Source organism: Scleropages formosus, chromosome 20 (genome assembly GCF_900964775.1).
Source record: "Scleropages formosus chromosome 20, fSclFor1.1, whole genome shotgun sequence".
In the NCBI taxonomy this organism is placed as follows: Eukaryota; Metazoa; Chordata; class Actinopteri; order Osteoglossiformes; family Osteoglossidae; genus Scleropages; species Scleropages formosus.
In genome coordinates, this window is record NC_041825.1 from 7,196,804 (window position 1) to 7,224,204 (window position 27,401).

At 41.2% G+C, this 27,401-nt stretch overlaps 1 protein-coding gene across 2 annotated transcripts; it reads right to left on the reverse strand.

The window, feature by feature from the left end:
• Nucleotides 1–881: 881 nt before the first annotated feature.
• Nucleotides 882–26,753, reverse strand: rnf216 (ring finger protein 216). 2 transcript variants are annotated; one of them, XM_018738502.2, is made up of 17 exons: nucleotides 26,679–26,753; nucleotides 23,250–23,383; nucleotides 23,015–23,163; nucleotides 22,225–22,860; nucleotides 20,927–21,003; nucleotides 20,159–20,267; nucleotides 19,889–20,050; nucleotides 19,229–19,343; nucleotides 18,712–18,851; nucleotides 18,453–18,503; nucleotides 18,063–18,200; nucleotides 17,134–17,282; nucleotides 16,627–16,705; nucleotides 5,495–5,592; nucleotides 4,205–4,427; nucleotides 3,609–3,678; nucleotides 882–2,829 (listed from the first exon to the last, which is right to left on the reverse strand). In XM_018738502.2, the coding sequence occupies exons 2-17, from the start codon at nucleotides 23,314–23,316 to the stop codon at nucleotides 2,516–2,518; spliced, it is 2,577 nt and encodes an 858-aa protein (XP_018594018.1). In that variant the 5' UTR covers nucleotides 23,317–23,383; nucleotides 26,679–26,753; the 3' UTR covers nucleotides 882–2,515. The 2 variants fall into 2 exon arrangements, with proteins under 2 accessions (XP_018594018.1, XP_018594027.1); XM_018738511.2 differs by having other exon boundaries at nucleotides 26,675–26,747.
• Nucleotides 26,754–27,401: the final 648 nt, after the last annotated feature.

Below are 27,401 nucleotides of genomic sequence, written 5' to 3' on the forward strand. Positions count from 1 at the left end.
TTTGATGGAAAAGAAAATAGACTAGAACACATTTCCTTTGGAAACCAAAGCATCTTCATGGCCAAACAAAAACAACCACTGGCAAACTGGTTTATCCCAGGAAACTGGGCTATTTTTGGCTATTTACAGTTCTGTAACCAAACAATGGACTATTATATTTAACATGGAAGCTTTTAAAATTTCATAGACGAGAGCTTTTTAATGAAACACACCCCCATCCTGTGTAAATACATACCTATAGGATGTCTTGTTTCCTGGAGCAACATTTCCTCTTTTTGTCTGACCTCAACAATGATACAATTATGATCCACAGTACTTATGGAAGAGTAACCCCCAGATGTTCAACTGTGACAACACATCTGGATGCTTACCCCTGGGAAAAGACCAACACTAACACAATTAATGGTCATCATCACAAAATTCAATGTAACATAAAAGCAATACTGATTTAATAAAAATAAAAAAATAAAAAAAAAAATCTTAATAGGCACTGAGATACTTTTCAAATTGAATATTCTCAGTGCAGAACCAAACACCATAAACAGAACTACCATGAAGAAATTTTTTTCAGTTTTTTGGATAGATGGGGGTGGAATTAGTTATACACATTTATTTGACAATTTTCCCCAAAGCAACTAACTTTGTTGAGCTACATACAATTGATTACCCATCCCAGCAATTTTTCTAGGGTAAGTACTTTGCTCAAGGGTACCATACCTGGAGGTGGGATTTGAACCTGTGACCTTTGGCTACAAAAGCAGCAGCTCTAACCATAATGCTTCCAGCTGCCCCTGAAACTATTACATGTGCCAAGGTTTATTCTTCTACTTTTGGACCCAAAATTACCCAGCTGTATAAATGGGTAAATAATTGTAAGCAGCTTAATATTGTATGTTGGAGAAAAGTGTCAGCTAAATGAATAAATGTAAATCCATGTGGATTATCTCTGACAACCTGTAGCATCCTTGCACCTAAGAACCTGGACTGTTTGAGGGCATGTGTAGTCTGTCGAGGTCAAACACAGAAGTATCGCCGTATGTGTGTTTATAGGTTATCATCAAATGACATTTGCAAGAATAAAAACGCATAAATCAAAGACATAACATAATTAGCATACATTAAAACAGTGCACATTCATTCATTATCAGTAATTGTTCTTCCAATTCTGGGTCACTGTGGTTCATAAGGTATTAAGAAGCATACTGCATGAGGCAGGGTACACCCTGGATGGGACGTTAGTCCATCACAAAGAAAACAATGCAAGATCCATCACAAAGAAGCAAGATCTAGTTTTGTCAAAACTAATAAATGTACATATTTTTAAATGCATTTATTTATCAGTACAATTTTATCAAACAATTATTTTACAATGTAAGATCTGACACCCCCCCCCCCCCAAAGAATGTATACAATGACAATTTGTGCTCTATCTCTAATTGCAAAGAAAAGTCTAAAAATCTGCAGGCACTCAACTTGGATTAAAGTTTTCAGGAGTGAGCTTCTTTCTGTTCAAACCATGGAAAAATAGAAGAGAAAAATATGAAAAAGAAACGCAAAACAGTCAATATACAAGAAGCTAAATTCTAGAACTTTTCAACACAAACATTTTCCACATTCACAACATTTTCCTTCTATGCAAAAGTACTCACAACTCCAGGTTTACTAAAGACAACACGCAATGCTCGGAATGCGCAGGAAAGGCCTGTTGGAGTGGATGGTAGTTAACCTCCCTGTACAGCATAACTTTTGGTCTGGGACCACAGAAGCCTTCAAGTGAAGAACCTAAAAAAAATCTGTTCCTGTGTCCAAGGACAGGCAGATCACCACCACATTTCCCCACCAATGGCACGGGCAGCATGCTGGTGTGTTCCGCTGCAACGTGTTTCCCAAAGCCTTTCCCTTTAACAACATCTTGAATAGCAGGCAACAACTGAACAACAGTATGGTGCACAAAAACTAAGAATTCAAAGTAAGCAAGCAATTTAAAAAAAGAAAAAAGAAAATATTGCACACTGTGATCCTCCCAGCCGAACAGTGCTGCCACCCTCACATATGCACTGGTTTGACACTCGTTACTGTTACAGCAACAATGGAAGGCATTGCTGCGCTTCACTGAGCAGAACTTTATAACCGCAACGTGACTAGGGGAGTAACATACGAGCGTGCTAACACTGTTGTACCCTTAACACAGTTCTAAGTATTAATACCAACAGGAGACAGACTGAATTTGCCAACAGCTGGTTTTGGCATGTCACTGTGTGATCTACTGTAACTGCAAGGACAAACAGGAAAATTATGACATTTAAAAAGCACTTTCCCTGGGAACAAATCACTCATCCTGTAAACTCCTAATGCAAAGTTATTGTCTCCCAACAAAAGTTTATGCCAAAAAAAAAAAGCATTGTTTTACAAAAAAGTGCTCTAACTGCACTTTGAAACAGAGTCCAGACGGCACGTGCTTACTGCAGGAGTGGGCCAGACTGCCTCTCGAGGTGGTGGGAGGGGGCTGGGCCCTTCAGAGTGGTCTGAAGAATCGGTGATGGGGTCCATAGTGCATAGGCATGTTGAATTCCAGATTGATGTTGGGAAGCTCAAAGTTGATCGGGATATTGGGCAGTGGCGGCACATAAGGGGCAGGAATGGGCCGCACGTGCAGGGGTTGATGGGGCAGGTGAGGCAGCATCATCTGCGGGGCCACCAGCAGGGGAGCGCGGAGGCCGTGGGGGGCCACTGCTGGCTCCATCTGCAAGGGCACACCACGCGGGGCCACGTGGGACACCTTGGCTGGAAGGGGCTCAGGAGGAGGACCCACTCGCTTCCTTTTGTTCTCTGGACAAGACAACAGCCATGTGTACGGTTAGAGCTTGGCAGAGCAACCATGGCACACAAAATACTGAAGTAGACCACAAGTACACTGCAGGGCAAACACTACTTGCTAAATGTGTATTTATTTCATGCTAAAGGTATTTTCTTCACACCTTTTACACTAAACACTGTTTTGAAGACATTGCTCTTTGCTGAACTGTTTCTGAATGATTTAAAAGAATACTATAAGGCAGCAAAAAATCAAAACTCCTTTAAGGAAGAAAATTATTTTTACATTACCACAGGTCACACACTCAGCTTCAGTTACCTTTTAACATTAACTGTTTGACACAATTTCACAATTAGTCTCAAATAGATATTTTATTAGACAGCTTGCCAAAAAACAAATCATGTCAAGCATAGACTACCATCAAGGACCAAGTAAAATGTATACTTGTAAAATGGTATTCAAAAAGAAAAAAGGATGTATGCTTAACACCACAAAAAACTAGATTTGGTAGGCAAAAAATTAGTAACAGTTAAAAAGGCAAACTTTACAGTACTGTCCATTTTGTCACAGAAAATCCAGTAGCCCAATATTTACAATAAATCTGAAATGTCAAAATACTTTCTGGGGGTGCAGTGTTACTATTATGTTAGTATTACTATTAATAGCTTTGACTTGATTTCAAGACTAGAGCTCATAATGCACACTAACAGCCAAATGTACTAATTAAGCCTACTTAGAAGTATAGATATATTGCAAGCAAAACTGGCTTGAGATGATTTGGAAACAAACTTACCAGAGTTCTTCTTCTGCAGTTCAGCTTCAGCCTGTTTCTGGATTTCCTGGATGATTCTTTCATCATCTTGCTGTAGAAAAGTTTAGGGTGGGGGAAAAAATTAGTAAAAATGACAATCATATATTGACGCCCCTGTTAGTGCAAAGGAAATTGATTCCACAAAGAGGTCAGCCTTATATTAAAATCAAGGAAAGAAGTACTGTAAACCTAGAAGCAGTATTTAGTATTAGCATGCTTAATTCTGGTTTAGATCATGTTTGCAGATTAAACAAGTATCAAGGATGAACAAAGAAGCAATGACCTGCATGTGTCCATATACAGTTCAGTAAAGTGTGCTCCACTGCCTAAACTGTCCATGGAACATGGAGAACTATGCGTTTTCCCTTTTTTTTAATAAAAAAACATTTAAACCGTATATGCACCACGATATATTGGATGCATCTATGACAGGTGCATTTTTATTAGGCGAGTCCTTAAGGTAGATCACTCGGCCATGCACAAAACCAGTGACAAAATATTGTTGGCCAACAGACACATTTTAAAGTGAAATGGAGTCTCTTTGTCACAGACGCTATTAATACCAAGGGCTGTCCTACCGTGGGGTCCGTCCACAGGGAACACTTTTTGCAGTGCCGGCACTCGGCGCCCGGCGAGCGGGCGTGCTGGCAGAAGTGGTTGTAGCCATTGATTGGCTCCCTGCAGAGGTAGCACATGAAGGCGCCACAGCGGCACGACATTCGGTTGCAGCCCTCAGACTTGACCAGTCCTGTGCCGCACTTGTGGCACTTTCTCACACGTGCAGCTGTCATTTTTTCCTCACTGGGAAACACGGTCGGCCAAAAAAAAGGAGCAGCGGGGGGGAAAGAAAAAAAAAAAAAAAAACACACAACACACTGGTGGTCAAATAGTTCTAAATAAGATGCAGATTCATGTAATTTTCTTCTGGATTAATAAAGTTCTCAAGCATCCATCTTTTGTAGCTTGACTGAAATGTTCAATTACATCTGGAAAAACTGGTAAAATTTCAGAGCTTTGGATAGAAGTAGTCAGCGAAGGAACAAAATACAAATCTCAGATTATTCTAAAATTAGTGCCTTATTTAAACTATATTCAAATAACTTCTGCAATAAAACTAACAACTGAGGTTGATAAGCCATGGAACATGAGTTGGGAAGTGGTGTAAATATCTGAAAGCACCCTAACTATGGTACACCTTACAGCCTCAGGTGATGGGCTTCCATTTGTTGAGACAAACTAAGCCATTTCCTGCCTTCGTCCAGGAGGATTCAAAGGTGGTGTGTGCCCAGAGAAAACAGGAAACACGCCACGTGGGTGTAACTGTTTCCTCCAATGTGGATGTCAATGTTACACAAAGTCACTGCCATTGAGCTTGTTCATCATCCCGAGAACTGGTGGTAAACTACTGTCAGAGATGATTCAACCCTACTTAAGGCGGATAGTGTTTATAACAAAAAAAAAAAAAAAAAAAACTGTAGTTTCACCATTAGCCCCTTCAGAAATACAAGTTACAATTGATTGAACAAAGAGAAGAGCATTAGCAAAGATCAGTCAGAAAATGGCAACGTCACAAGCGAGAAAGCCTAAGAATAAGCAAAACAACAACTCAAGAATCCAAGCAGCCTTCCATCATCTCCACTGGTACTCTTTGACATGTTCCTGAGTCTTATGACGGTCCTTGGGGTCAAAATGGAGCCCCTTTGCAGAAAAAGCCGTCAAATAGAACAAACTTCTTAGAACGACTAGCATTTCTCTGCTCTTATTACTTGACAGGCTACAGGAAGCAGGCTCAATAGTAAAGACATATGCTCACGATTAGTATTTTTCAGTACGAGCCCTAAAGCTATGAAATAAGAAGGTACACTTACAAGGTAACTCTGAGGCGGATCTCATCCCTCTCCAGCACCTGCTCGCACGTCTTGTCCACATGGTCCTTCCACAGGACATGGCACTTTCGACACGTCTCCTGAGAGCAGAGCAGAGGGTAAAACAGGTTAGAATACAATCCCTACTTCTATCGCACAACGTGAACGCACACTCAGCGAAGAGATGTATGAAGAGTACTCTGATCGATGATGGCATTGGGTGTTTTCCCAAATAATCATTTTACAGGTATCAGCCAACAGTGTATGCAACAATGAGAGACAAATGCAGAGCTGGCATGAAGCCCCTCAGGTACAGAAATAACTGTACCTCCTCGACAACAACTCGGGCAGATCAAGACAGCAGCAACAGACCTGACTAGACTAAATTACCAGCCCCCAAGAAACACGCCACTAAAAGAAGTTCTCTGTTGAGCATGGGACTGGCAGATCAACTGCAGCACTATATTCATACATTTATGACACAGCTGTCTATAGAGATCCAGCCCTACAAAACCGAGGGCCAGACACACATTCAGTAGTGCAGAAAATTGCTACTGAACCCTCTCAGGTCAACACAGGATACATCTTAATGTGTTAATGTGTACTTGCAGCCAATCGCGTGACCTCGTTACATAAAAAGACGGTGCAACTGAACTGCAACTGCATTCTGTCGCTTGGTGCCATAACACGATCCTTTGTAATTCTTCGGAGAAAGCACAATTGAGGGCTCGCTCAACAAGCCTGCAGCTGTCCGGTTGCCTAGGAACATCCTTTTCCATTTGTATTCCTGTTTTAGTCATGTCAGCCTATGTTTCCCAGCCAGTCTTTCATCGTGCTGTAGGGGACATCTGCGCCCACTTCCTCTTTGGAGAGCTTGGCCAGACAGTCGTATAAAAACAGAAACAACGGAGAACTGACTGTCGTTTCCCCAGGGCAAAGCCATCGCAAAGCCCCCTCTGACAACACGAGGAGCAATGCTTTAGCAGGACAGCTGGACCTTTGACTACTGTGAAGGGAGAAGAAAAATGTTCTCGTCACAAAGCGTTCCAGGAGTTACCATCCAACATCTTCAGGTTATAAATATTCAGAACTTTCACAAGTGGCTAAGTTCCTCACAAAAGTACCACCTGTCCCAAAAAAAAAAAAAAAAAAAAACCCACACACATAAATACTTCCTTTCTTACGTACGGTTGCTAAATAACCCGGTGTTAACAGTGGCTTGTATGAGCAAACGCTGCAGGTTAATAATTTATTAATATCCAAACACGCACTTAGTCTGAAAAAGCACAACAATATTTACCACCATGTCTACACCCGCAATATTAAAGTTTTTCTAAAAAAGTACATTCTGCAGTTATTTACATTTATTCGCTTAGCAGATGCTTTTCTCCGAAAGCAACTTACAACAAACACTATGCAGTGTTGTCAGCCCACACACCTTAGACTTACACTGCTAGATATACTACTTACAATGGGTCACTCATCCATACACCAGTGGAGTACACTCACTCTGTGACAGTTATGGGGAAAAGGACAAAGTTTAAATGTAATAAATTTATACATCACACTAGTAGGGGGGCGTGGCAGCGCAGCGGGTTGAGCCAGTGCTCGCTGTATGGCGGGTCTGGGGTTCGAGCCCTGCTTGGAGTGTCTTGCGACAGACTGGTGTCCCATCCTGGGTGTGTCCCCTCCCCCTTCAGCCTTGCGCCTTGTGTTGCCAGGTAAGGCTCCGGCTCGCCACGACCCCGCTCGGGACAAGTGGCTGTAGACAACGATGGATGGATGTCACACTCGTTAAACTTCCATGGCCTGAACTGCAATAAGAGCGTTGTGCCGGCAGGGTAAAACAGCAGCCATCGTGAAGGACAGTGGGGCACGGAGACATAGTGAAAGATCGCACCCTAGTGGTGACACCTGGATCAAGTATGGGGGTACATGCACTGAAAACTGAACCAAAACCAGTGGAATCCTTCACCAAGTGTCAACATGAAAACACCATCCAGTACTACTGCAAAGGAAGCATGCCTTCTACCCTCTGTTTCTGTACACGGTCATCGTTTGGAGATCACATGACCCCAACAATGCTTATATGCCTGGGGCTCCGGGTCATGCTTAGTGTTTGCTGCTTCACAGTAGCCACAGTTTTTTTTTGTATTTATTCTTTTTACTCTGTAAACATGCTATTTATTCATTCTGTGTCTGTGCCAGCAGTCTGTCTTGTCTATTGTCTGTAATACTGAAAGCACCAAAGCAAATTCCTTGTGTGCGTCAGAACACTTGGCAAATAAAACCTCATTTAGATTCTGATCAAGAAACACTAAGGACCATGACAACAGTCCTTTTCTGTTCTCTGACATGGTTCAAAGGCACTTACAGCATCCAACAGCCTAAATGTAACATATGTGGAACAGCAAAAAGTCCAAATGCAAGTATCCCATGCAATGCAGCATAATAAGCACTCAGCAGTCATCCAGGAAAGGCATAAAAGCCATAATCTGTGCCAGGATGGATGCCAGGTTAAAACAACCAGGTAGCACAGCTTCATGACAACAGCAAAGCGAACCGTGTGCGTGTGTTCTGCATGCAGACAGCACTGTCCAACAAAACAGGCGGGGGACCTCAGGGAGCAGAGATGTGATGTGTGTAGACAGGGAGAGCAATGAGTCAGCTCGCTACTCGGTGCCCTTGAAACACAGAAAAATATCTGCAGCAGGAAGAGCTATTCACATCAACATACGGCAATGTCTGCCAAGAGAAATTGCGGTAAGTACAGTAATAGCCAGGTATTCCACAAGACTGTCAGTTTGCATGATTTGTAACACCAGCCTGACTTCTACATACATGAAATATGTCCAGAAAATTTCAAAATGTCTTTTTCTTCCACTTCTGACATTATAAAACAGTTTACGATACATTGCTTAAAACCATTTTGCAAAACCGACACTGGTATTTTTGGTAAACTGCGACTGCAAAAAATTAGAAGCAGGCTATTATTTTTACACCAGACAAAACACCAGAAGTACTTAAAGTAACAAGTACTTGACTGTTTCTACAGCTGGGTATTTATTGAAGCAACTCAAGTACCACATTAAATGTTACAGCATCATTCTCTCTCTCCACACAGGACACAAATCTGTAACGGTCATTCTCTAGTCACATGGACACAAAAGAGTGCACCACGCAAAGGTCACTTTCTCATTGCTCTTCCCATTCCCAGGGAAAGACAGGGTTCGATAGCTTGGTCTCTTGTCTCTGCTTTTTATTCACGTTTTTTACTATTTGTTGTTCCATTTAACTTTCTCTTTCAGAACACTAACTTGCTAGTACAATTACACAACACACCCACACATCTAAGCAATAAATGGTTAATGGCATCATTTATACGACGGCAGTGCTGATCCACGAGTCACTCCGGGCAGGAATGTTAAGGACATTTTACGTTACATTTATTCATCTAGCTCACGCTTTTCTCCAAAGCAACTTACAAGGTGAAGCTACTTACAATTATTTATCCATTTATACAGCCGGACAATTTTACTGCAGCAGTTTAGGGTAAATACCATGTTCAAAGGTACTAGAGCTGTGGGCAGAATTTCAACTTGTGACCTTTGGGTTCAAAGACAACAGCTCTAACCACTACGGCACCCGCTACCACCCACCCTAAACTCATAGATGCAAACTCAAGTGCAATAAGGGGCACATGGATAATTTATATATATTTTGAATAAAAATTTCAAATTAAATGGTATTTCATTAGAACTTGCACAGCATCAGTAAATTCAAAAGGATTTTTAGCAGATACAGCTCTTTTAACATGACATGTTGACAAGCCAAGATGTGCTATCCTTACTGATTAGGACTTCTGCACTCCATGCCACAGACTGTCCTCCTCTTCCTCCCCTCCACACCCTACTACAGTCCCCCTCCCCGCAGCAGGAGCTGCTGCTGTCCTTATAAGGCAGAAGGAGCTGCACGCAGAACGCCAGCCTCGGGGGGATGGGGTGGGTGGGGATGCGTTTCCTCTGCAGTCACCCAGCAGTGAGGGCTGAACCCACCAGCTGACAGCAGGTTACACCGCATGGGAATGAAGGGAGGATCCACATCGGCATTATGACAGAGCACTAGACACACACCATGAGCACCTCCACGTGCCATTTTGAAATAAGATATTTTACAAGCTGGACAATGAATACAGGGAAATAACCATAAAAACTGTATTTTTCCACAGTTAATCATGCACAGCTTAGACATAGATATAGGGGAATGTGAAAATTACACCGATTTAAAAAAAAATTCAGTTTTCAAGGGGCAAATAATGCCTAGAAGCCTTTCAGGATATTGCCAGTGAGCTCTTGAACACCATTGTATCACCATATGATGTAGTGGTTTCATGAATTTCCTTTGAGTGTACAGGATGTGTTGCATGCAGTATACAACACTCTGACCCATCAGACAGTGCAAGAGATGTAAAAGAGCATGGGAGAAACTAATGTAACTGTGGGTTACAGCAAATTGCCATGACAGACCCTCCTATTCACCCAGTTGGCCAGGCAAAAAGGAAGCCCTGAACTCCTTGGTCACCTCCTCAGCTCTCTGAGCCCCTTTCTGGGTTACTGGCTAAAATTCACAAAGACAGAAGAGTGGACATCAGCATTCCTGAGTCGCACTTCCTCACACTTGACCTTCTGGACAGGGCCTGCCAAAAAACCCACACACAGCCAAACTAAAGCCCAGAGAGTCAGGCACAAGACCAGGTCTCACAGGTACTTGGGTACGACCCAGAGGAAGCCCCAATGGCCTTGTGCCGGACCATGCTGAGGACTAGCTGAGGACTGCAGGAGAAAAGCTAACAGTTGGTGCCCTTTGGAAGAAAATCCACTATGACCCAAATCTCTCACCCACACATTTACACAATCATCACCACAGAGAAAGAAACTTAAGTAAACTGTTGGCCAGAAATGTATTCCATTCTTAAAACCACAAGGAATTTATTTCCATTTCAATCAGAATATAAACAATTTTTCCAGGAAAAAATCCTTTGTTGAGTAACCTTAAAAACAGCACCAAGCAACCAAGGTCCAACTCACACTGACAAAAATGCAGTTCAGGGATTTTTTTTTCCTTTTTTTATTTTTTAGAATGTGACCTCTTCCAATGCAAACTGTAGATCTGCAAGGACAAAAGGTATGAAATGAGTGAAACAAAGTAGAAATTGTAACCTTTACCCTACATTATTAGAGCAGAATGTTCCAAGACAAACAGCATAGAAAATGATTTGAATGAACATGTGCAGCATGGTGGAAACAGTGTCTGCCAGGAGCATCCTGGACAAAGGATGAGTTAGAACAGGAAGGCAGTCCAGGAAGAGGGATTTATAGCCTGCTGGTCCCTTGATCAAGTTCTGAGAGGGGCCTCTGTTGTGGATGGCAGAACAAGCAAAGCAACCAAAGAATATTTCTTACTTCACTGCCTGAAAAAGGGGTGTCAAACATCCCTGGACAGCCAGGCCCCATCTGACAGACATGTCTGACCAGTGACATCACCAAAGAGATATTCCCTCCCCAGCCAGATGTCAGCCATCTGTGCTGGTCCTGAGAGCAGTAAAATCTGCCTACAGTCAGCAGGGGGGGGAGAGATTCTGAACAGGACATTTCCAAGAGGACCAGAAACAGAAACTCCCAGCATGGAATCCAGATAATGTCCCTTTGCACTGTAAAGCTGGTCATACCGTACACAAATGACAGAAATATAAAGGTAAAGGTAAATATGGTTACTGCAAGTAACTTAAAAGAGGGGTACTGGGAACTCAAGAGGCTCTGCTGTCACATCTGGCTTGCAGCATATCAATGAGAAAGGACTTCAGGAACAGAAAGTCTTCATATTTCAGCTACATGATGATGGTTACTGTAACACAATCACAGTACCATGGCATTGATATGATCATGAACGCATGTGAAGACTGGCTGGGAAACGGAAAGCATAGAGGACAATGGAGATAAATAACGCTTTCTAAGAATGCAGATGCAAACAAACATCTAGTCAAACACATATGCTGGCATATGCGAGAATGATTTTATTACCTCCATTCTGCCCATCCAAGTCCCACGTTAGAGTACACTGGTCCCTCAGCTTACACATTTTAGACAACAAGACTGTTCATAACTCAGTTTATTCCTAACTCAAAGTCACTATCACACCGCTAAGACAAAGACTACATGATACAGGCCTTCCTCCATTTATTCATCCTAGTTTTGTGAAAACCTCAAACAAAGCTATCATTCATTCAATCCTGAAAATTGCTTGTCCTAATGCAGGTTTGTAGTGAACTGAAGCCTACCTGAACAACACAGGATCCACACACTCCTTTTCAGTGTTTATTATTGACTAATGTATGCCATAAATATGAGCAACATCTGCAATCATATTGACCATCAACACTCAGGAACACCAGACATGAGCTGTAAACCTGTGGAAACCAGTTGGATCAAGGTGGTCTAATAATATTATTCTGTTTGCATATGTTTCATCTACCAGCTTGATCATGAAACACAGGTTGCGTTCACTGAGGAACAGAGAAATTTAAAAAAAAGAGAAGAATACAATTAGAACTGGAAAATGTAAGTCTCTTAAAAAATGTGTAATTTAACCATTTACTGGCATATTCACATCATCTGTGTGCAGGAACAGCAGTGCAAACATGTTTCCAATATTTGCAGAGAGTTTCCTTTCAGTCCCAGAATATGTAACAAGGAAATATTATGAACTCTTAGACTTACGACCTAAAAACAGATGCTGCCTTGATGAATGTAGCCTTTAACAGTTCAACAGACTGGAACATGAAGCAAATACGAAGAGGATGTGAAAATAGGCCACATTATGAAACCATGCTACACTGTCCCAGATTCCACCCCACCCACCCTTGAAAAACCTGGACCTCATCCAGTAAAACAAACTGGTTTAAAACCAAAAAGTGTAACACTTGAATATGTTAAATACCCTTGATTTATTGATAAAAGCTAAAGCAAATGTTATTTCAAGATTTCCCCCCCCCCCCCCCCCAGAGATGACTTCCTCTTTGCCTGATGTGAGCAGGAAGAAAAATTGTGTAATCAAAAGCAGCTGTGTGCAGAGGTAGTGAACAGGCAGACACATAATGGAATACTACTGCCCCCGCAGGGTCAGACAGGTTCAATACACAGGCCTCAACAGCTTATGATGTGAATTAGAAAATTTATTACATTTACTTATTTAGCTTACGCTTTTCTCCAAAGCAACTAACACTGTTAATCTATCCACAATTGTTTATCCGTTTGTACCGCTGGGATATTTTTACTGTAGCAATTTTAGGGGAAGTACCTTGTTCAAGGGTACTATAGCCAGAGGTGGACCTTTGGGTCCAAAGGCAACAGCGCTAACCACTACACTACCAGTTGCCCCATGCAACACAAATGCTGTATTAGAAAAAATATAATGTAATGCAGCAAGCAACACACTCGATGATTGTTCCATGCCAAGTGATCTCATAAATACCTAAATAGCTAATAAATAAAAGCAAACTTGTTTCAACTGGAGCCCATGTGAATGATTCCACTTGTGACATGTAGCTGCTCTCCTCAGTCTTGTAGGTTTTGTGCCCACAAGCCGCCCTTCAGCAGAACTGGGAGTAACAAATCAGCATGTGAAACAAAGGGCAAGTTTCTATGTGGAACTGCTGCGGTGTGAGCAGCATGGGCAGGGAGCGGACATACAGCACCACACAGACACAGTCGTAGATGAACACAGGAGCCACGTCCTCAATTCAGACGTGATGTACGCTCTTCGTCTGTCGCATATCACATAGCTAAGAGCCCCAGTAACCACATGAGTGAAAGATAAGAACCACGAGGTAAGGACAAGAAGAACTAGAAATGTCCTAAAACAACCATCATCACCTGATTTTACCCATAAGCAAGAGAAACAGACTATGGAGAGAAGTCATTTATTACTGCAGAAGTACCACTTGTGAATATTTCTGGGAGCTCTCAAAATCCCCTTTCATCAGCACTTCAGAAATCCATTAGTCACTCTTGGCTCTTAAAAGCAAATCAAATGTCTTCTGGAGAATTAATACAGCAAGTATAAAGGAACTTATGCCCTCTTTTTTTGCATTCATCTCCTACTGGTCAACATGGTATTGTGTGTCTTTTTTTTTTTTTATGTGGCCTGTAGAAGATGCCCTCTCTCACTTCTGCATGCAGAGCCCTGTGGAAAGCAGCTCAAGTGCCCAAAATAGAGACCAAGGCCACCAGGGTCTCCCACATCAGGAATACAGAATGCAACAGAGCTCCACATAAGGCATCCACAACATGTAGCATTTTGGTTAGAATGTAGGAGGCTTTGATTCTAATGACACTGTAGGAAAGCAACACACTGTTCAAATATACTCAATTTTTCAAAACTGAAATGTTAAAGAGTAAATATCACGGAATTACTAGAATTCTTGAGTATATGGAATTCTGATTTTTAAGGGTGTGTGCTCTGACCACAGTTTAATTTAAAATTACAAATATAAAGTCTGCAAAAAGTGTGTGTGTACTGGGACACACTGCCAGATCTGAACCCATATGAACGGCCAATAGGTAAGCAAGGTACTTCTTAGTTGGTCCAGTAAAAATTACTCCAACTGTACAAATGGGTAAATCATTAAGTAGCTTAAACCATGCATGTCATTTCAGAGAAAAGAAAGCGCTAACCAAAAAAAAAATTTAAAAATCCTAAATATCACTTCCTGCTCATTATATATACACATTTGTTAAAAGTATGACAGCAATTCACATCTTATTCCCATGAAAGGCTGTGTGGTAAATGGGGCACTGCTATTCCACTGTCCTTCAAAGACAGTTTCAAAGGTGGTTCAGCTGAAACTTAGCATTACACCGCAGTAGTTGTAACATGAGAATTACTTATTACCACTTCTCAGAACTCAGAGAATAACATGGAAGGTGCCGATTTATCCAAATCAGAGACTATAAAATGTACTCCATGGACAGACAACACAACAGCAGCAGATGAGCCAGCAGGGTGGGGTCTGAAGAAGAAGTTCAAGTGGAAGTTCCATGCAAACTGCCCATCAGCAAGGGAGTTCCAGAATGCATGCAAGTAATGTATGAATTACAGACCCAATGAAGTAAGGGAAGCACACGTGCTGGATACACAACAGAAACATGTATTCTTGTTTTAAATTAGTACATGCTGAAAGAAATTAAGAAATCTAATGAGGAAAATCTCATAAAGGCACTGCCATTTCAAAAGGGACCCTCCATATGGGTATTATGTTATTTCTAAATCACCTTGTGCTGGCAGCAGGAAGGTACTGTGGGCCTATACTGATTCTGTTCAAAGTTTTCCATCCAACCATGATACAAGGAGTTGTGCCAGTTTACAACAGCAGATGTAAACTAACCTGCTTTTTAATAAAACTTGAAGGTCAACGTTCGCCTGAGGCTTCCTCACTCAGATGCGAGTTTTGTATCCTTAAAAGTGGCCCCTCTGCTCATCTTATTAGCATGCTAGCAGCCTATAGCAGCAAAGTCAACGTGGACCTGAGCAGCATTTCCTCTCCAGTCGCTATGGTAACAATTCCCAGCTGTTTCGTGAGGCCTGCTGACTCAACAATGCTGCCATGCTACAGCAATAGTAAGATGGGAGGGTTGAAGCTGTCTACCGGTAGTGCAACATGAAGTCTTGAAACCAATTATTATTATAACCTCATTTTATTCAGCTAGCAGACACCTTTGTCCAAGTACAAAGACCCATTTATTCAGCTGAGAAATTATTAGTGCTAGCTAGATACCACGACCAAGAGTACTACAACAGGATGGGGTGGGATTGAAACCCAAGCCCTTTAAAAGCAAAGCAGCTGCTCTAACTGCTACAGTATTTTCCCATCTTTAGTTAGTTCTACCACTGCAAAGTGATAACTAACCACTACATTTCCCACCTCCCAATGATCTCGTACCCAACTGTTAGGAAGCAGCTTGCAAAGAGCACACATTTTATTTGTATATCAGTTATTGCACAACTCTGATTTATCAGCTGATTGTTTTAAAATGATCTAATATTATAAGCAAGTTCTTGGAAACAAGCATGCTCAAAGGACAGGAAATATATTAGGCTATGAATGAACTGCTTTCCAGCTATCTAAGCCATGAAAAGATTTTCAAGAAGGGAGAGAGGCATGACATAATGCAGATCTTTGGGTGTTCCATTGTGGCATAATGCGTGTTCTTCAATCTAGCATTCCCTGTGAGCAAAGACAAGAAGCCCCGTACCTGAGGCATTCAAATTCAACACAAAGACAGTCCACACTGACATCCTGGGTAAATCTGAGACATTAAATACCAAGAATATTAGGCCAAAGATTGTTTCTGATAAAGGCTTTGGTGTCATGTATGAACTGCTGAGTGTTGGGCAGGACAATGAAAGGTCCCTGCTGCTTCCACAGTGCCACAGCACCATCCCATGGACACCAGAGGCAACTCACAAGACCCCAGGAAACCATAATCTTACACCACCTTAATAACTGCATTCTTAATCAACTACTGAAACATACAACCATACTGCATTCTAAGACCTGATTCTTTCACTATGATAACTTGGTTTTGTTACCAGCTGTACCACCAAGAAAGCCAACTTTGTTGCACAGATTTCTGATCAGCGAGTTCTGAGCCATTTGGACTGCATAACACCACAGTTCCTGGGTAATATCAGAGGCAACAATAAAAACTATAGAAATACTACAGACAGTTTTTACCCACACCGTCTTCCTTTTTTCTGATTGTCATTTCTAATTCTACCAACTGAACTGTCACATACTAAATTACCTCTAAACAATGGGGGGAAGAAAAGGTCTAGTCCAGAGCAGCACCGTTCCAGGCAATCTAACAGTTACAGCAGAAGTCTTTCACCCATGTCTATCCCACATTAAAAATTCTGATAACCCCAAGATAAATGTTTCCAGACATGTTGGTATTAATGGCCTATTGTAGTTCAGACACTGCAATCCTTTATTTTTAACATGCAGGTTGGTAGATACTATAGTAGACAGATTCTCAGAACATGCACTTTCAGGGAAGCCAAAAAAAGCATACACTCACCTTTCTGCAGCGGGGGTTGGGGCAACTAAATAAAGAAATTTCTTTATCAAGCAGAGCTGGGAAGTTGCAGAAGGGACACCTAGAAAAGAACAGTGAAGTTTCAATTAGAAAGTTATTTTGATCTTACGGACTAAAATCCAGAGGCAGTAACACATGAACTGACTGTCAAAACTAAATTACCAACTAAACTTTGAAACACTGATTAATTTATAGAATGGAAAGAAAAACAAAACCATCAAATTCAAGGTTCATTATTACAAAAGGGCAGCTGCCAGCATGGTGGTTAGAGCTGCTGTCTTTGAACCCCCAAAGGTCACAGGTTCAAATCCCACTTCCAGCTCTTGTACCCTTGAGCAAGGTACTTACCCTTAATTGCTCCAGTAAAAATGCCCAGCTGTATAAATGGGTAAATAATTGTAAGTAGCTCACCATTGTTAGTCACTTTTGAGGAAAGTGTCAGCTAAATGAATAAATGTCAAAAGGTCAGGCAGGGTGAGGCAAGTGCACCTGACAAGCTCGTCCGCGCAGGTGGCAGCCACTGCCTCCTCAGCCTGGCGCTCGTAGTATTTACACAGGATGCTGTCGGGGAGCACCTTCTCCAGCTCACTTGTGGGAAAGGAACAGGAGCAGTTCCCATCCATGCAGCTCAGCTCCGACTACAGGAAAAGCAAGGGAACTCACTCAGGCTCACCCCTCAGCTCACGATCCATCACCTCCCTCCACACCTCACTCTCAATGCATGCCTAAAATGGGGTCTAGAAGTCCTTAAATGTCCTCATTCTCAAAATGTTTGTTACAGAAGCCTCTGTTTCTTGTGAAACACCTTGTAAAACGCACCGACTTACCAAAATTAACAGTGAAACATCAATAATGAGCCTCTGACATATTAAAGACCCACTTGCTAAATCTCATCTGAAAAACTACTACTACAGAGAAGATGCTGACAAACTCAGGGAGACACAATGGCACAGTGTAAGTCTCCCAGAAGCCTCACACCACTTGGACTGTGGAATCAGGATTACGTTCAACACCTATGCAGTCTATGTGACGTTTTATTGTTCTTTCCGAGTTTCAGTGGATTTCCTTCAGGTGCTGTGTTCTCCCACAACCTAAAGATGTGTTTCAGGTGAAGTGATGACTTTGAAACTGGATGTAGTGCGTGACCGTATGCATGGACACCCTGCTAGAGAATGGTGTCCCATCCAGAGTATACCGAGCCCAGGTCAGAGCTCTGCGCTTCCAGGACAGTCTACAGGCCACTGTGGGCTAGTATTAGGGTAAGCAGTTACCGATAGTGAGTTAATAAGGTGCATTCAAGTTGTTTTGACGTAGAAGAGACCAGAAACACAAACAAAGCCCTGAGAGAAAATATATTGACTTGCAAGGTCAAAGTCTAATCCAGCTGTCTGAATGCATGGCATTCCTGCAAACCGTACCCTTCCGGATCCAAAGACTGCCTCCTGGGCATACTTGACGAGGCACTCCTTGCAGAAGAGGTGCCCATCGGTACACTGCGTCAGGTCCTCAAAAGCAAACTCTCCATAGCAGCAGCAGCACTCGATCAGCTGTCCATCCTGCAGAGGAACAGACAAACTGTTTCTAATTCACATACTGTTCAGCATGCGTAAAGCTAAACCATGACTGTGTGGAATGCATGAAAGAAGGCTAGAGGGGCAATATGCGGGAAAGCAATTTTCATCCACCAAGTCCAAGGCTGGCTGTCTTCACTTCCTAAGGAACATAAATCTGCTCTAAAAAGAAACATTCCTTCCCAACAGTTAGCAGTAAACCTGCTGCAGATCAAATTAACATAAAAAGAGCCATACCTTCTGATACTGCTCTTCATTCATTTGTAGAGCTAACAGAAAATCTTCATGCTGAAATTAAAAAAAAAAAAAAAAAAAAAGCTTTACACAAATTTGAGGTAAAACAAATACACACTTTGGCACGCAATATATAATTTTAATATAATTAAATATGCTGCTAGATGCACCTATGGAGCGATACCAGTCTTTTCCAAATTTAACAGATGAACAATTGTGGGAAAAGTCTTTACTGAATAACAGAAGAAAAAACTGGTCTTACCTCAGCCATTTCTTTGGCTTTTTGCTCATAAAACTTAATTTCATTCTGCAAAGATGGATGAAGTGCTTTCATATCATATGACCTCCAGTATCTTCTCTTGTTTTCCAGGAAGAACATGCGTTTTTCCATCTTTGTGGAACCTTGAACAGAGCACTTTGTCAAGGTCTGTCTACTTGCATTTGACTTCAGACAGTATATGCTGAAATTACTTTGTGTGTCAACTTGGCCAAAAATCAGAAAGAATTAATAAACTATATCTTTTCTTTAGCTGTGCATTACAATTACATAAAACAACAATGAAAACTGAAGACAAATTATATTGTGCACAGTGAGGGACATACAGCTAAAGAGACTGCATTCTGCACTTCAACATTCAAGTATTTCCCCCTTTCTGTCCTTACGTTATTAAATTCTTTGTGGTATCAAAAACAAACCTTTCCAAATTTAGCACTAAACATTTCATACAATCTGATGTCTGGTATGCATTTTAACTTAAACATAAAAAACATATTGTCACCGTGCTCAAACTTGAAATCTATGTAGGAAAAGTGGTTCATTTCTTTCCGCCTCTTCCTCTTCCCTGATGTCTCAGTGGAATGTTCTCGCCACTTTTTAAGGGCATCAGATAAGGCCTTGGAAGAAAGGAAAAGTTCATTACAATATGGAATAAAAATAAATGTTAATACTCAATGGCTAAGCTTTTTGACAGTACTCATCCCTGACATCGCTGAATGACAGTGTTCAATCTTATTTTACAAGCAGTTTAAATAACTAATTTGGATTGTTTCCCCCAAAGCAATTGCCAATACACAGACTGGTCAATAAGGGCGCAGCAGGCTTTCCATTTCTCTTTAGACATGTAACAGCTCAAAAAGGAGCTAGATCATTTGTAATGAAGCAAACTCAGGCCAACTTGCATACAGTATATGTTGCAGCTTCAAAAACCATCAATATTTACAATAAGTAGTAAAATGAGTAGAAAGCCTCAGGAGACCTCTATCTGAGTGGATTATTCCTCAGACTGAATTATTAATCACCAGCACATACCCATCCAACGGTCATGAGTGAATCGACATTTTTTCTATCCAAATTACTATGTATTTTTAGCAGTAATATTGACAAAAAAACGCTCAGCCCACAGGGTGTCACTCACAACAAAACTAAAAAAGAACAGTACCTTACGAGTGATTGCATAGTGTCCTTTAAGGGAGTTCAGAGCCCATTTGATGTCAAGGCTGCTCAGCATCTTGAAGTCACCCATCAGAAGGTCTGCAGCCTGAAGGGCTACACGATGGTCAACTGTGCCCAACTTCGAAAAATCAAAATAATTCTCTTTTTCCTGAAAGGAAGAAAAAGGATGGCAAGAACAATTTTATCAACAAGAGAGGAAAAAGTTAAAAACAGTCTCTGACATACTTGACTGAAGTAGGTAAGAACAATGACTCACCTGTGTTTCATTATTATTTGCTTCGAGAAGAATGCTTGAGTGTGCATTCACACCTGTACTCTTCTTATTCTTTGGATACTCAGGGTTTTCTAATAAAAAGTTGCAAATTCTGTCAAAGATAAAACATGGAACTCAGTTTTTCTTTCTGTTACTTATTTAAATCATAACTCATGAGTTGTGAACAGTCTTCAGAGCACAATAAACACAAGTTTAACACAGACATGCCCTCGATGGTTTGATTTCTGTAAAAACACTGGATACACCTACAGTACCTAAAAAGAAACTAACAGATATACTGAAAACAAAGAAAATAAAGTAAAAATGTTATTTTCACAAAGTATTAAGTCTCAACCGTAGACCAATTCATTCCACAAGCATGTGAAGGATTTCATCATCTTCCTTCAGCTTTCTGTATCTCATTGTAACATAAGGCCTTTTACCACAGTTATAAGAATCATCAACACTCCTGAACACCAAACTACATAAACAATGTGGAAGAACTTTTCCACACTTTCATTCTGCTTGGTTGGACATTTAATGCCATGTAAACATAGAACATGATTCCTCTACTATACACAAATTAAAGAGAATATGTAATACAGAACTTTTTCAAAAAAAAAAAAAAAGAGCATGCCCCCTTTGAAAACTCCTAACTCAATCATATACATTTCCAACTCAATGGTAAAGCATATTTATAAAAACATAGCAGACAACCACTAAGGTCTCTAAGTACGCACAGATAACAATACAAAAAATAGAAATACTTACAAGTTTAAATCTTTCAAATCATGTCTCCTGATTAAATCTCCTATAAAGGCTTCATCAACATCTGGAAAGAGATCCATCTGCATGGAAAGAGTAACAATAAGCCAGACAGAAATCCCAACAATTTACAATCATTCACATTATACTCTGTGTATGTGTGTGTAAATACACTGGGTCCTCAACATACAAACACAATTGGGTCTGTTTTCAACTCCGTTTTTGTACAACTCCAAAGTCACTTTTACTAAGTGGCAATCAATAAAAGTTGAATAATACACGCCTCCCTCCACTTATTAACCTTTTGGGTTACTCCTTGGTAATTCTCTGTAAAAACACTTTTTACTCTTACCTTTTATTACATGAAACTACATGAAGCTTCATTTAAAATTACTGAAAATAAAATATCACCACAATGTCCTACGCAACGCCACAGACAGCTTCATTACATAAGCATTTACAATGTCCGCTGGCTTTGGGCCACTTTGTATCTACAAATCGAGAAAAGTGTAATGAAACATATGCCCCTTCATTTAATTACAGTTCAGTTTATGTAAAAATCTTGTATGTTGACCTTTCATTTTAAATCACTTCAAGCTACACTTTGATTTATAATGACTGAAAATGACTGAAAGATACATTCTACAAGCCCCTGCTCTACACTAATTGTTGACTTGAGTCATCCCATACACGTGTGGTGCTCCTCATCTTGTTATTGATCAGTGGGACTCAAGAACACACACCAGCTGTAAATGCTGCAGAAAAAAGCTGAATAGCAGGGAATGGTGCCACACCTATTCTGTTAACAGCTTCCAGGCTAACAAATTACACTTAAAGTGGGTAATGTTCATCTTTGAAAATTCTTAACTTGAATGTTAACACAGAGGCAGAATACAAACAATTTATACAGTTACATTTATTTACTTAGCAGATGCTTTTCTCCAAAGCAACTTACAATGGATACAATGTAGTGTTATGAGCCCATAGACCTTATTCACCAAGGTGACTTACACTGCTAGATACACTACTTACAATGGGTCATTCGCATCCATACATCAGTGGAACACACTCTCTCTGTGTTACTCACACATATATTTTTGTAAACGCACACAGAATTACTGTAAACATCCATAAACAACTTAAGCAAGAGATTCTCATGATCTTTTAATGCACTGAATTCAGGAGCAGATCCAGCCACTGTACAGCATTTAATTATTAAATATCCAAATGACCTAGACTGTCTGAATGGCCTCTTTGTTGCACTGGAACAATTATTCACTTATGTAAACAAATAGGACACTCACCACTCCCTTCACCAGCGTCTTCAGGAGATGTGGATCAAAACCTAGTCCGTTTTCATCATTAGCAGCTGAAGGTCCAGGCCTTTCGTTGTCGATCCTGACTGCAACTTCAAGGGGCTGTGCGGGTGGGGGCTCCTGTGGAGCCCTCTGCTCAACAACAGCTTCAACAGCATCAGGCGTAAGAGGCAGTAGTGGTGGTGGTGGGGGAGGCGCAGACTGCTGTAGAGGCTGTTCCTGAGAAGGTGCTGCGGCAGCGTCCACACCCCCGTCTGCACTATGCTGTGTACCAACTACAATTTCGTGACCAGCATCTACAGGGCCCACTGGTTCAGGCGCTGTAGCAACTAGAACCTCTTTTTCAAGGTGGGCCCTGTGGTCTGCAGGATAAGAGTCCTCCTGCAGTGGAGTCCGCTGGTCTCCTGCTGGTGTGTGCGCTCGAGCTACAGAAGGTGCAGCATTGTGGTCATCCTCAAAAGCACTAGGGGCACTGCCTCCTGCCTCAGGGTACGTGCGCCACCCGGAAGGATGTGCTGCCGCCTCTGTAGGGACCCTGTCTCGGCTGTCAACAGGCCGCTGAAAGCCACCCCTGTCCCACGGGGCAGCTGGACGAATAACTGTGGGACGCAGGGGTGTTTGGGGCTAGAAGACAAAATTGCAAGGGTCATTGCCAAAAACAAATCTGTAAGGAATAGTTCTCACATTCCTAGCAAATGGGCTATGAAGCAGAACAAACAGAGGAATGCTGTCAGGTAACACTAGAAAGTTGCCAAGTTAGCCTCTTAATCCGTATTACCTCCAAGATGACAACATCTTCGTCTTCGTCTTCGTCCCCTTCCTCTGCCTCGGACTTAATCTGCACCGGATGGTTTGCCGCAAACATAAGCAGCTCATCGTCTGAGTCGTCAGATATGGTGATGAAAGAGTCAGTCCTCGTCTTTCCATCTACAAAAACAACAGTTTATTAAGGTTAACCACATAAATCAGCAGTGTCAAAGCCTTTTGCTATTACCACTACTACTGATACCTACCTTCTCCACGATGTCTACGGAAACTGGCCAAATGAATCACATCTTCGTCATCTGCCCCATTGGCCATCGTCAGTTGCACAGACCCGTCCTCCTCAATCTTTATAACCACACCAACTCAGCAGGTCTGCATGCTCCTGTTTCAGAAAGTCATTTCATAAGACACATCACTCATGACTGCCATCACCACTTCAGATAAGGAAGTAAATTTCAGAACAAACTGTGAAGGAAACCATGATGAATAAGCAATTATCCACCATGTCATTTCTGCATCTGTATTGACTGGCAGGAAAATGGTCAACATGACCAGCTGTCATACACAATTGCCAAATAAATGAGTTCCAGGAGTTACTGATTTGAAGACAAAAACAGCTGTTATGTCTCAGGGAAATCTAAGAAAAGTGATATCCAGTCCAGGAAGGAGAAAAGGCAGGATATTTTAATAGTAGCAGTAAGATGTAGGCAGTCCAAAAGTAGGAAACATTCCATACTCCTGATGAGTAAAGACGTTGATGGGTCACTATCACATTACCTGAGCTCTCAACACACAGATTCTAATATTACAGAGGGCCCTGCAACTACAACCTCCTCGGTACTGATCCAGCAGTTCACAATGGCCCAGTCTTCCCCCCCAGGCAAAAATCCACTCTCCCCATTTGGATGCAAAATTAAGGTTGTGTAATTCTCTATCCTACAGATGTACTCCTTACTTGCTTAGAATGATGTCCTCCAGTGATGCTTTACTAAACTAAATCTCACTGAACACTTGCAGAGCAGTCAGGAGAAGTGCCTGCTGGCAGTTAAAGTTTGAACTGAAATGACATTAAAGCATGGAACAAGAGCTGCAGAACTGCACCTCGCAATCAAAAGACTTGGGTTCAAATCTTCACTTCTGCAGCAGTAATCTTGAGCAGGGTACTTAACGTAAATTCATACAGTACAAGTTACCCAGCTGTTTAAAAATTATACAAGTACCTCAGTATACAAATTCAACACTAAGTTTATGTGGAGAGAAGCATCAGCTAAATGAGCAAACGTGACATTTCAGACCCAAGATAAATACATCTAACACCCTCCACTCAAGTCATCTAAGCAGCTAGATTTGCAGCAATTTATCATTGCAACAGCAAGAGGGCATTTGTAAGGAAAAAGTTATACAGCCATGACCAGATGTATTCTGGAGATGCACTTTAAACACCTAGAAAATATTCAAATCAACATCTCAAGGAAAAAGTGTATATTTCTGAAAACCCAACAATACATCATGTAGAATCGCTCATAAGGTCAACAATTCACACTGTCTAATTCTCAGTCTGTAAATACTAGACTAGAAAAAAGCTGTAACAAAACTGAAAATACATATTCATATCATCTGCAATATGCTACAAAAAGGGATTAGTCTCCAAAACATATTCCTTTGGGCAGCATATTCAGTTCCTCCATTTCACTCAAAATAAGGTTTTTTTAATCCAAAAATGCACACTTCAGTGTCTATTACAATGATTGGTGGATTTCAAATGTCAAAGTCAAAACACTACAAGTCTTCCGAGATACAAAAGCAAAAGACAAGACTGCTAGGCAGGGAGGCATCGTGGACTCAAGGCTGACAAATATTTACTGACTGTGCCACTATGGAGAACTGGAGTAAACTGGATCACAGCAGCTTACAGGGCAGCCCACTTTACATGGACTTTTTTTTCCACTACACACACAAGCTTGGATCCTTCACAACTCCTCCACTAGCCAAATCAAAAACAATCTTCTTTCAAGTCCGTCAGACAGACATGTAGAAAAGGAAACCGAAAATGGGTTAGTAAGAACAAAACAGGAATGCATAACAAGGCAGTAGTGTTTAGGGCTGTTGACTTGCTACTCGAAAGTTCCAGGTTTGAATCTCACTCCTGCAGTAATAACTTCGATCAAGGTGCTTAGCCTTAAATTGATATAATACCATATTATATAAATAGGTAAGTAATTGTAAAGGTGATTATCTGACACCAAGTCAACATCAACAGTGGCACTAAAGTATTAACTTGCCGAAGATGATGTTTATATGTACATTTAGCTCATGCCTTTCTCCAAAGCAAATTACAATGTTAAGCTACCTAAGAACTATTCAACCATTTCTACAAATGGCTAATTTTACTAAAGCAATTTAGAGCAAGTACCTTGGTCAAGAATACCGCAGCGCAGTGGCAGGGGAGATGTGAACCAACAACCTTTGAATCCAAAGGCAGCAGCTCCACTTCACAATCAGCTACCTACCAGAAGAATATGTATGGATGAGTGAACCATTGTATACCCTGATGTATGGATGAGTGACCCATTGTAAGTAGTGTATCTAGCAGTGTAAGTCACCTTGGTGAATAAGGTGTGTGGGCTGGTAACACTACATACATAGTATCCATTGTAAGTCGCATTGGAGAAAAGCATCTGCTAAGTCTGTGTAATGTAATGTAAATATAAGAATACCAGTTTGGCCTTCTGTACCCACTAATGACAAGGTGGAATAAGACAACAACAGAGGATGTTTGTTTGCATCTCACCCAAGTATAATCTACACAACCCTTCTGACACTAACGGAAGGGCATTTTTATCTGTACGATAGTGTTTTAAGAAGAGAAACTTCACCTCCCCCTCAGCCCAACCAGCAGAGAGTGAAACGAAAGTGTGCAAAAGTTCCCAGTAAAAAGAGGCATTACTTCTTGTTAAGCAAATGAATCCTGGGTGATTTCCCAACAGCAAAATACACAGAACACACTGTTCGGCAGCCAAGACAGCAGGGCACACACACCATGCATAAATGTACAACTGAGGACTTCCGACTTGCACATCACATAACCACAACACTGCAGGCAACATGACAATAGTACCAAGAAGAGAGAGACAACACAAAATCTAAACAAACACTAGTGAACACTGTCAACACTAACAGTTACATACAACAAGCAGTACACTGACTTACACAGCTTCACCTCAGAATAAAATACAACATGACAAGCAACTCTAAACACAGCACAAACACACAAAGCAACGTCACGCGACCACACGCACGCGCGCGCGCCCGCGCAGACGCCAGGCGAGTTTCGCTTCAGACTCTCAGTCTGAAGCCCGCAACTCTCAGGCTGCCCAACTTCACTAAATCGGCGCGTTTTGTCTAGTGACAGTGCGGAGAAACACAGCTGTGTGTCCACCGCTTACAGACGGGCTCTTTGGCTTTTTTTCCCGTCTAGTTCAGCGCTTCGCTGGCTCAGTGTTTGAAAGAAGTGCCGCTTTAGCTAGCTAGCCAAAACACACCAACACTCAGCTGCTAGCGAGCTACCCTAACTTCTCCCAGTACACTCAGTCTCGAGTTGTTGTGCGTTTCTACCATTTCCTTTTCGCAAAATTACAGAAAACACCGAAAATTAAGTTAAAACTGCCCATACCTACCCCGCCGCACAGCTTTACAGTACGAGAAGCGCAAACACAACACAGCGCGATAGTTAGACTTTATCAACCGGAAACTGGAGCGACTACACGTATAACGACCTCCTACGTTTTCTGTCATACGCACGGCTGCACCGGGGGATTGTGGGAGACGTAGTTCGAAGCCAACATTGTGGGTCCGTTGTAGGCCGTACAAACCGGTAGATGGCTCTGCCGCTCTGGAGAAAAGAATATGAGAATATTGTAGTAGGATTAACTGCGTTTTCATTCAGTTTACATCGTGCTGTTCCTTCGTGTGCGATCTGTGTGCAGCCTTTGTGATAGTAACTGGAAAAAATTAAAAAGAACGGAGCTTTTATGTTGTGTTTTTGCTTCTTCACCATGATAATCTTCACATAACCCTGTTTTTCTGGGTTTTGCTGGTGGTTTATTGTTGCAGTAGCTTCAGTTTCACTGCTGTTTTTGTGTTGAATTTCTTTTAACGTTAACAATTATATTTTTTATTATATTATATATTTATCATTAGCAATTACAATTTTAAACTATTTTAAAACTATTAAAACTAAATTAAAAATATACTTTTAAACTAGCTACATTAGCCTAAAATGTTTAGGTTAAGCACTTCTATTCATCCAAATGTGGTTCACGACTAACTTACTCTGTTTATCTTAAGTTTAAGGAAAAATCAAACAAATTTAAGATTTTTAACATCATTAGGCATGTTGT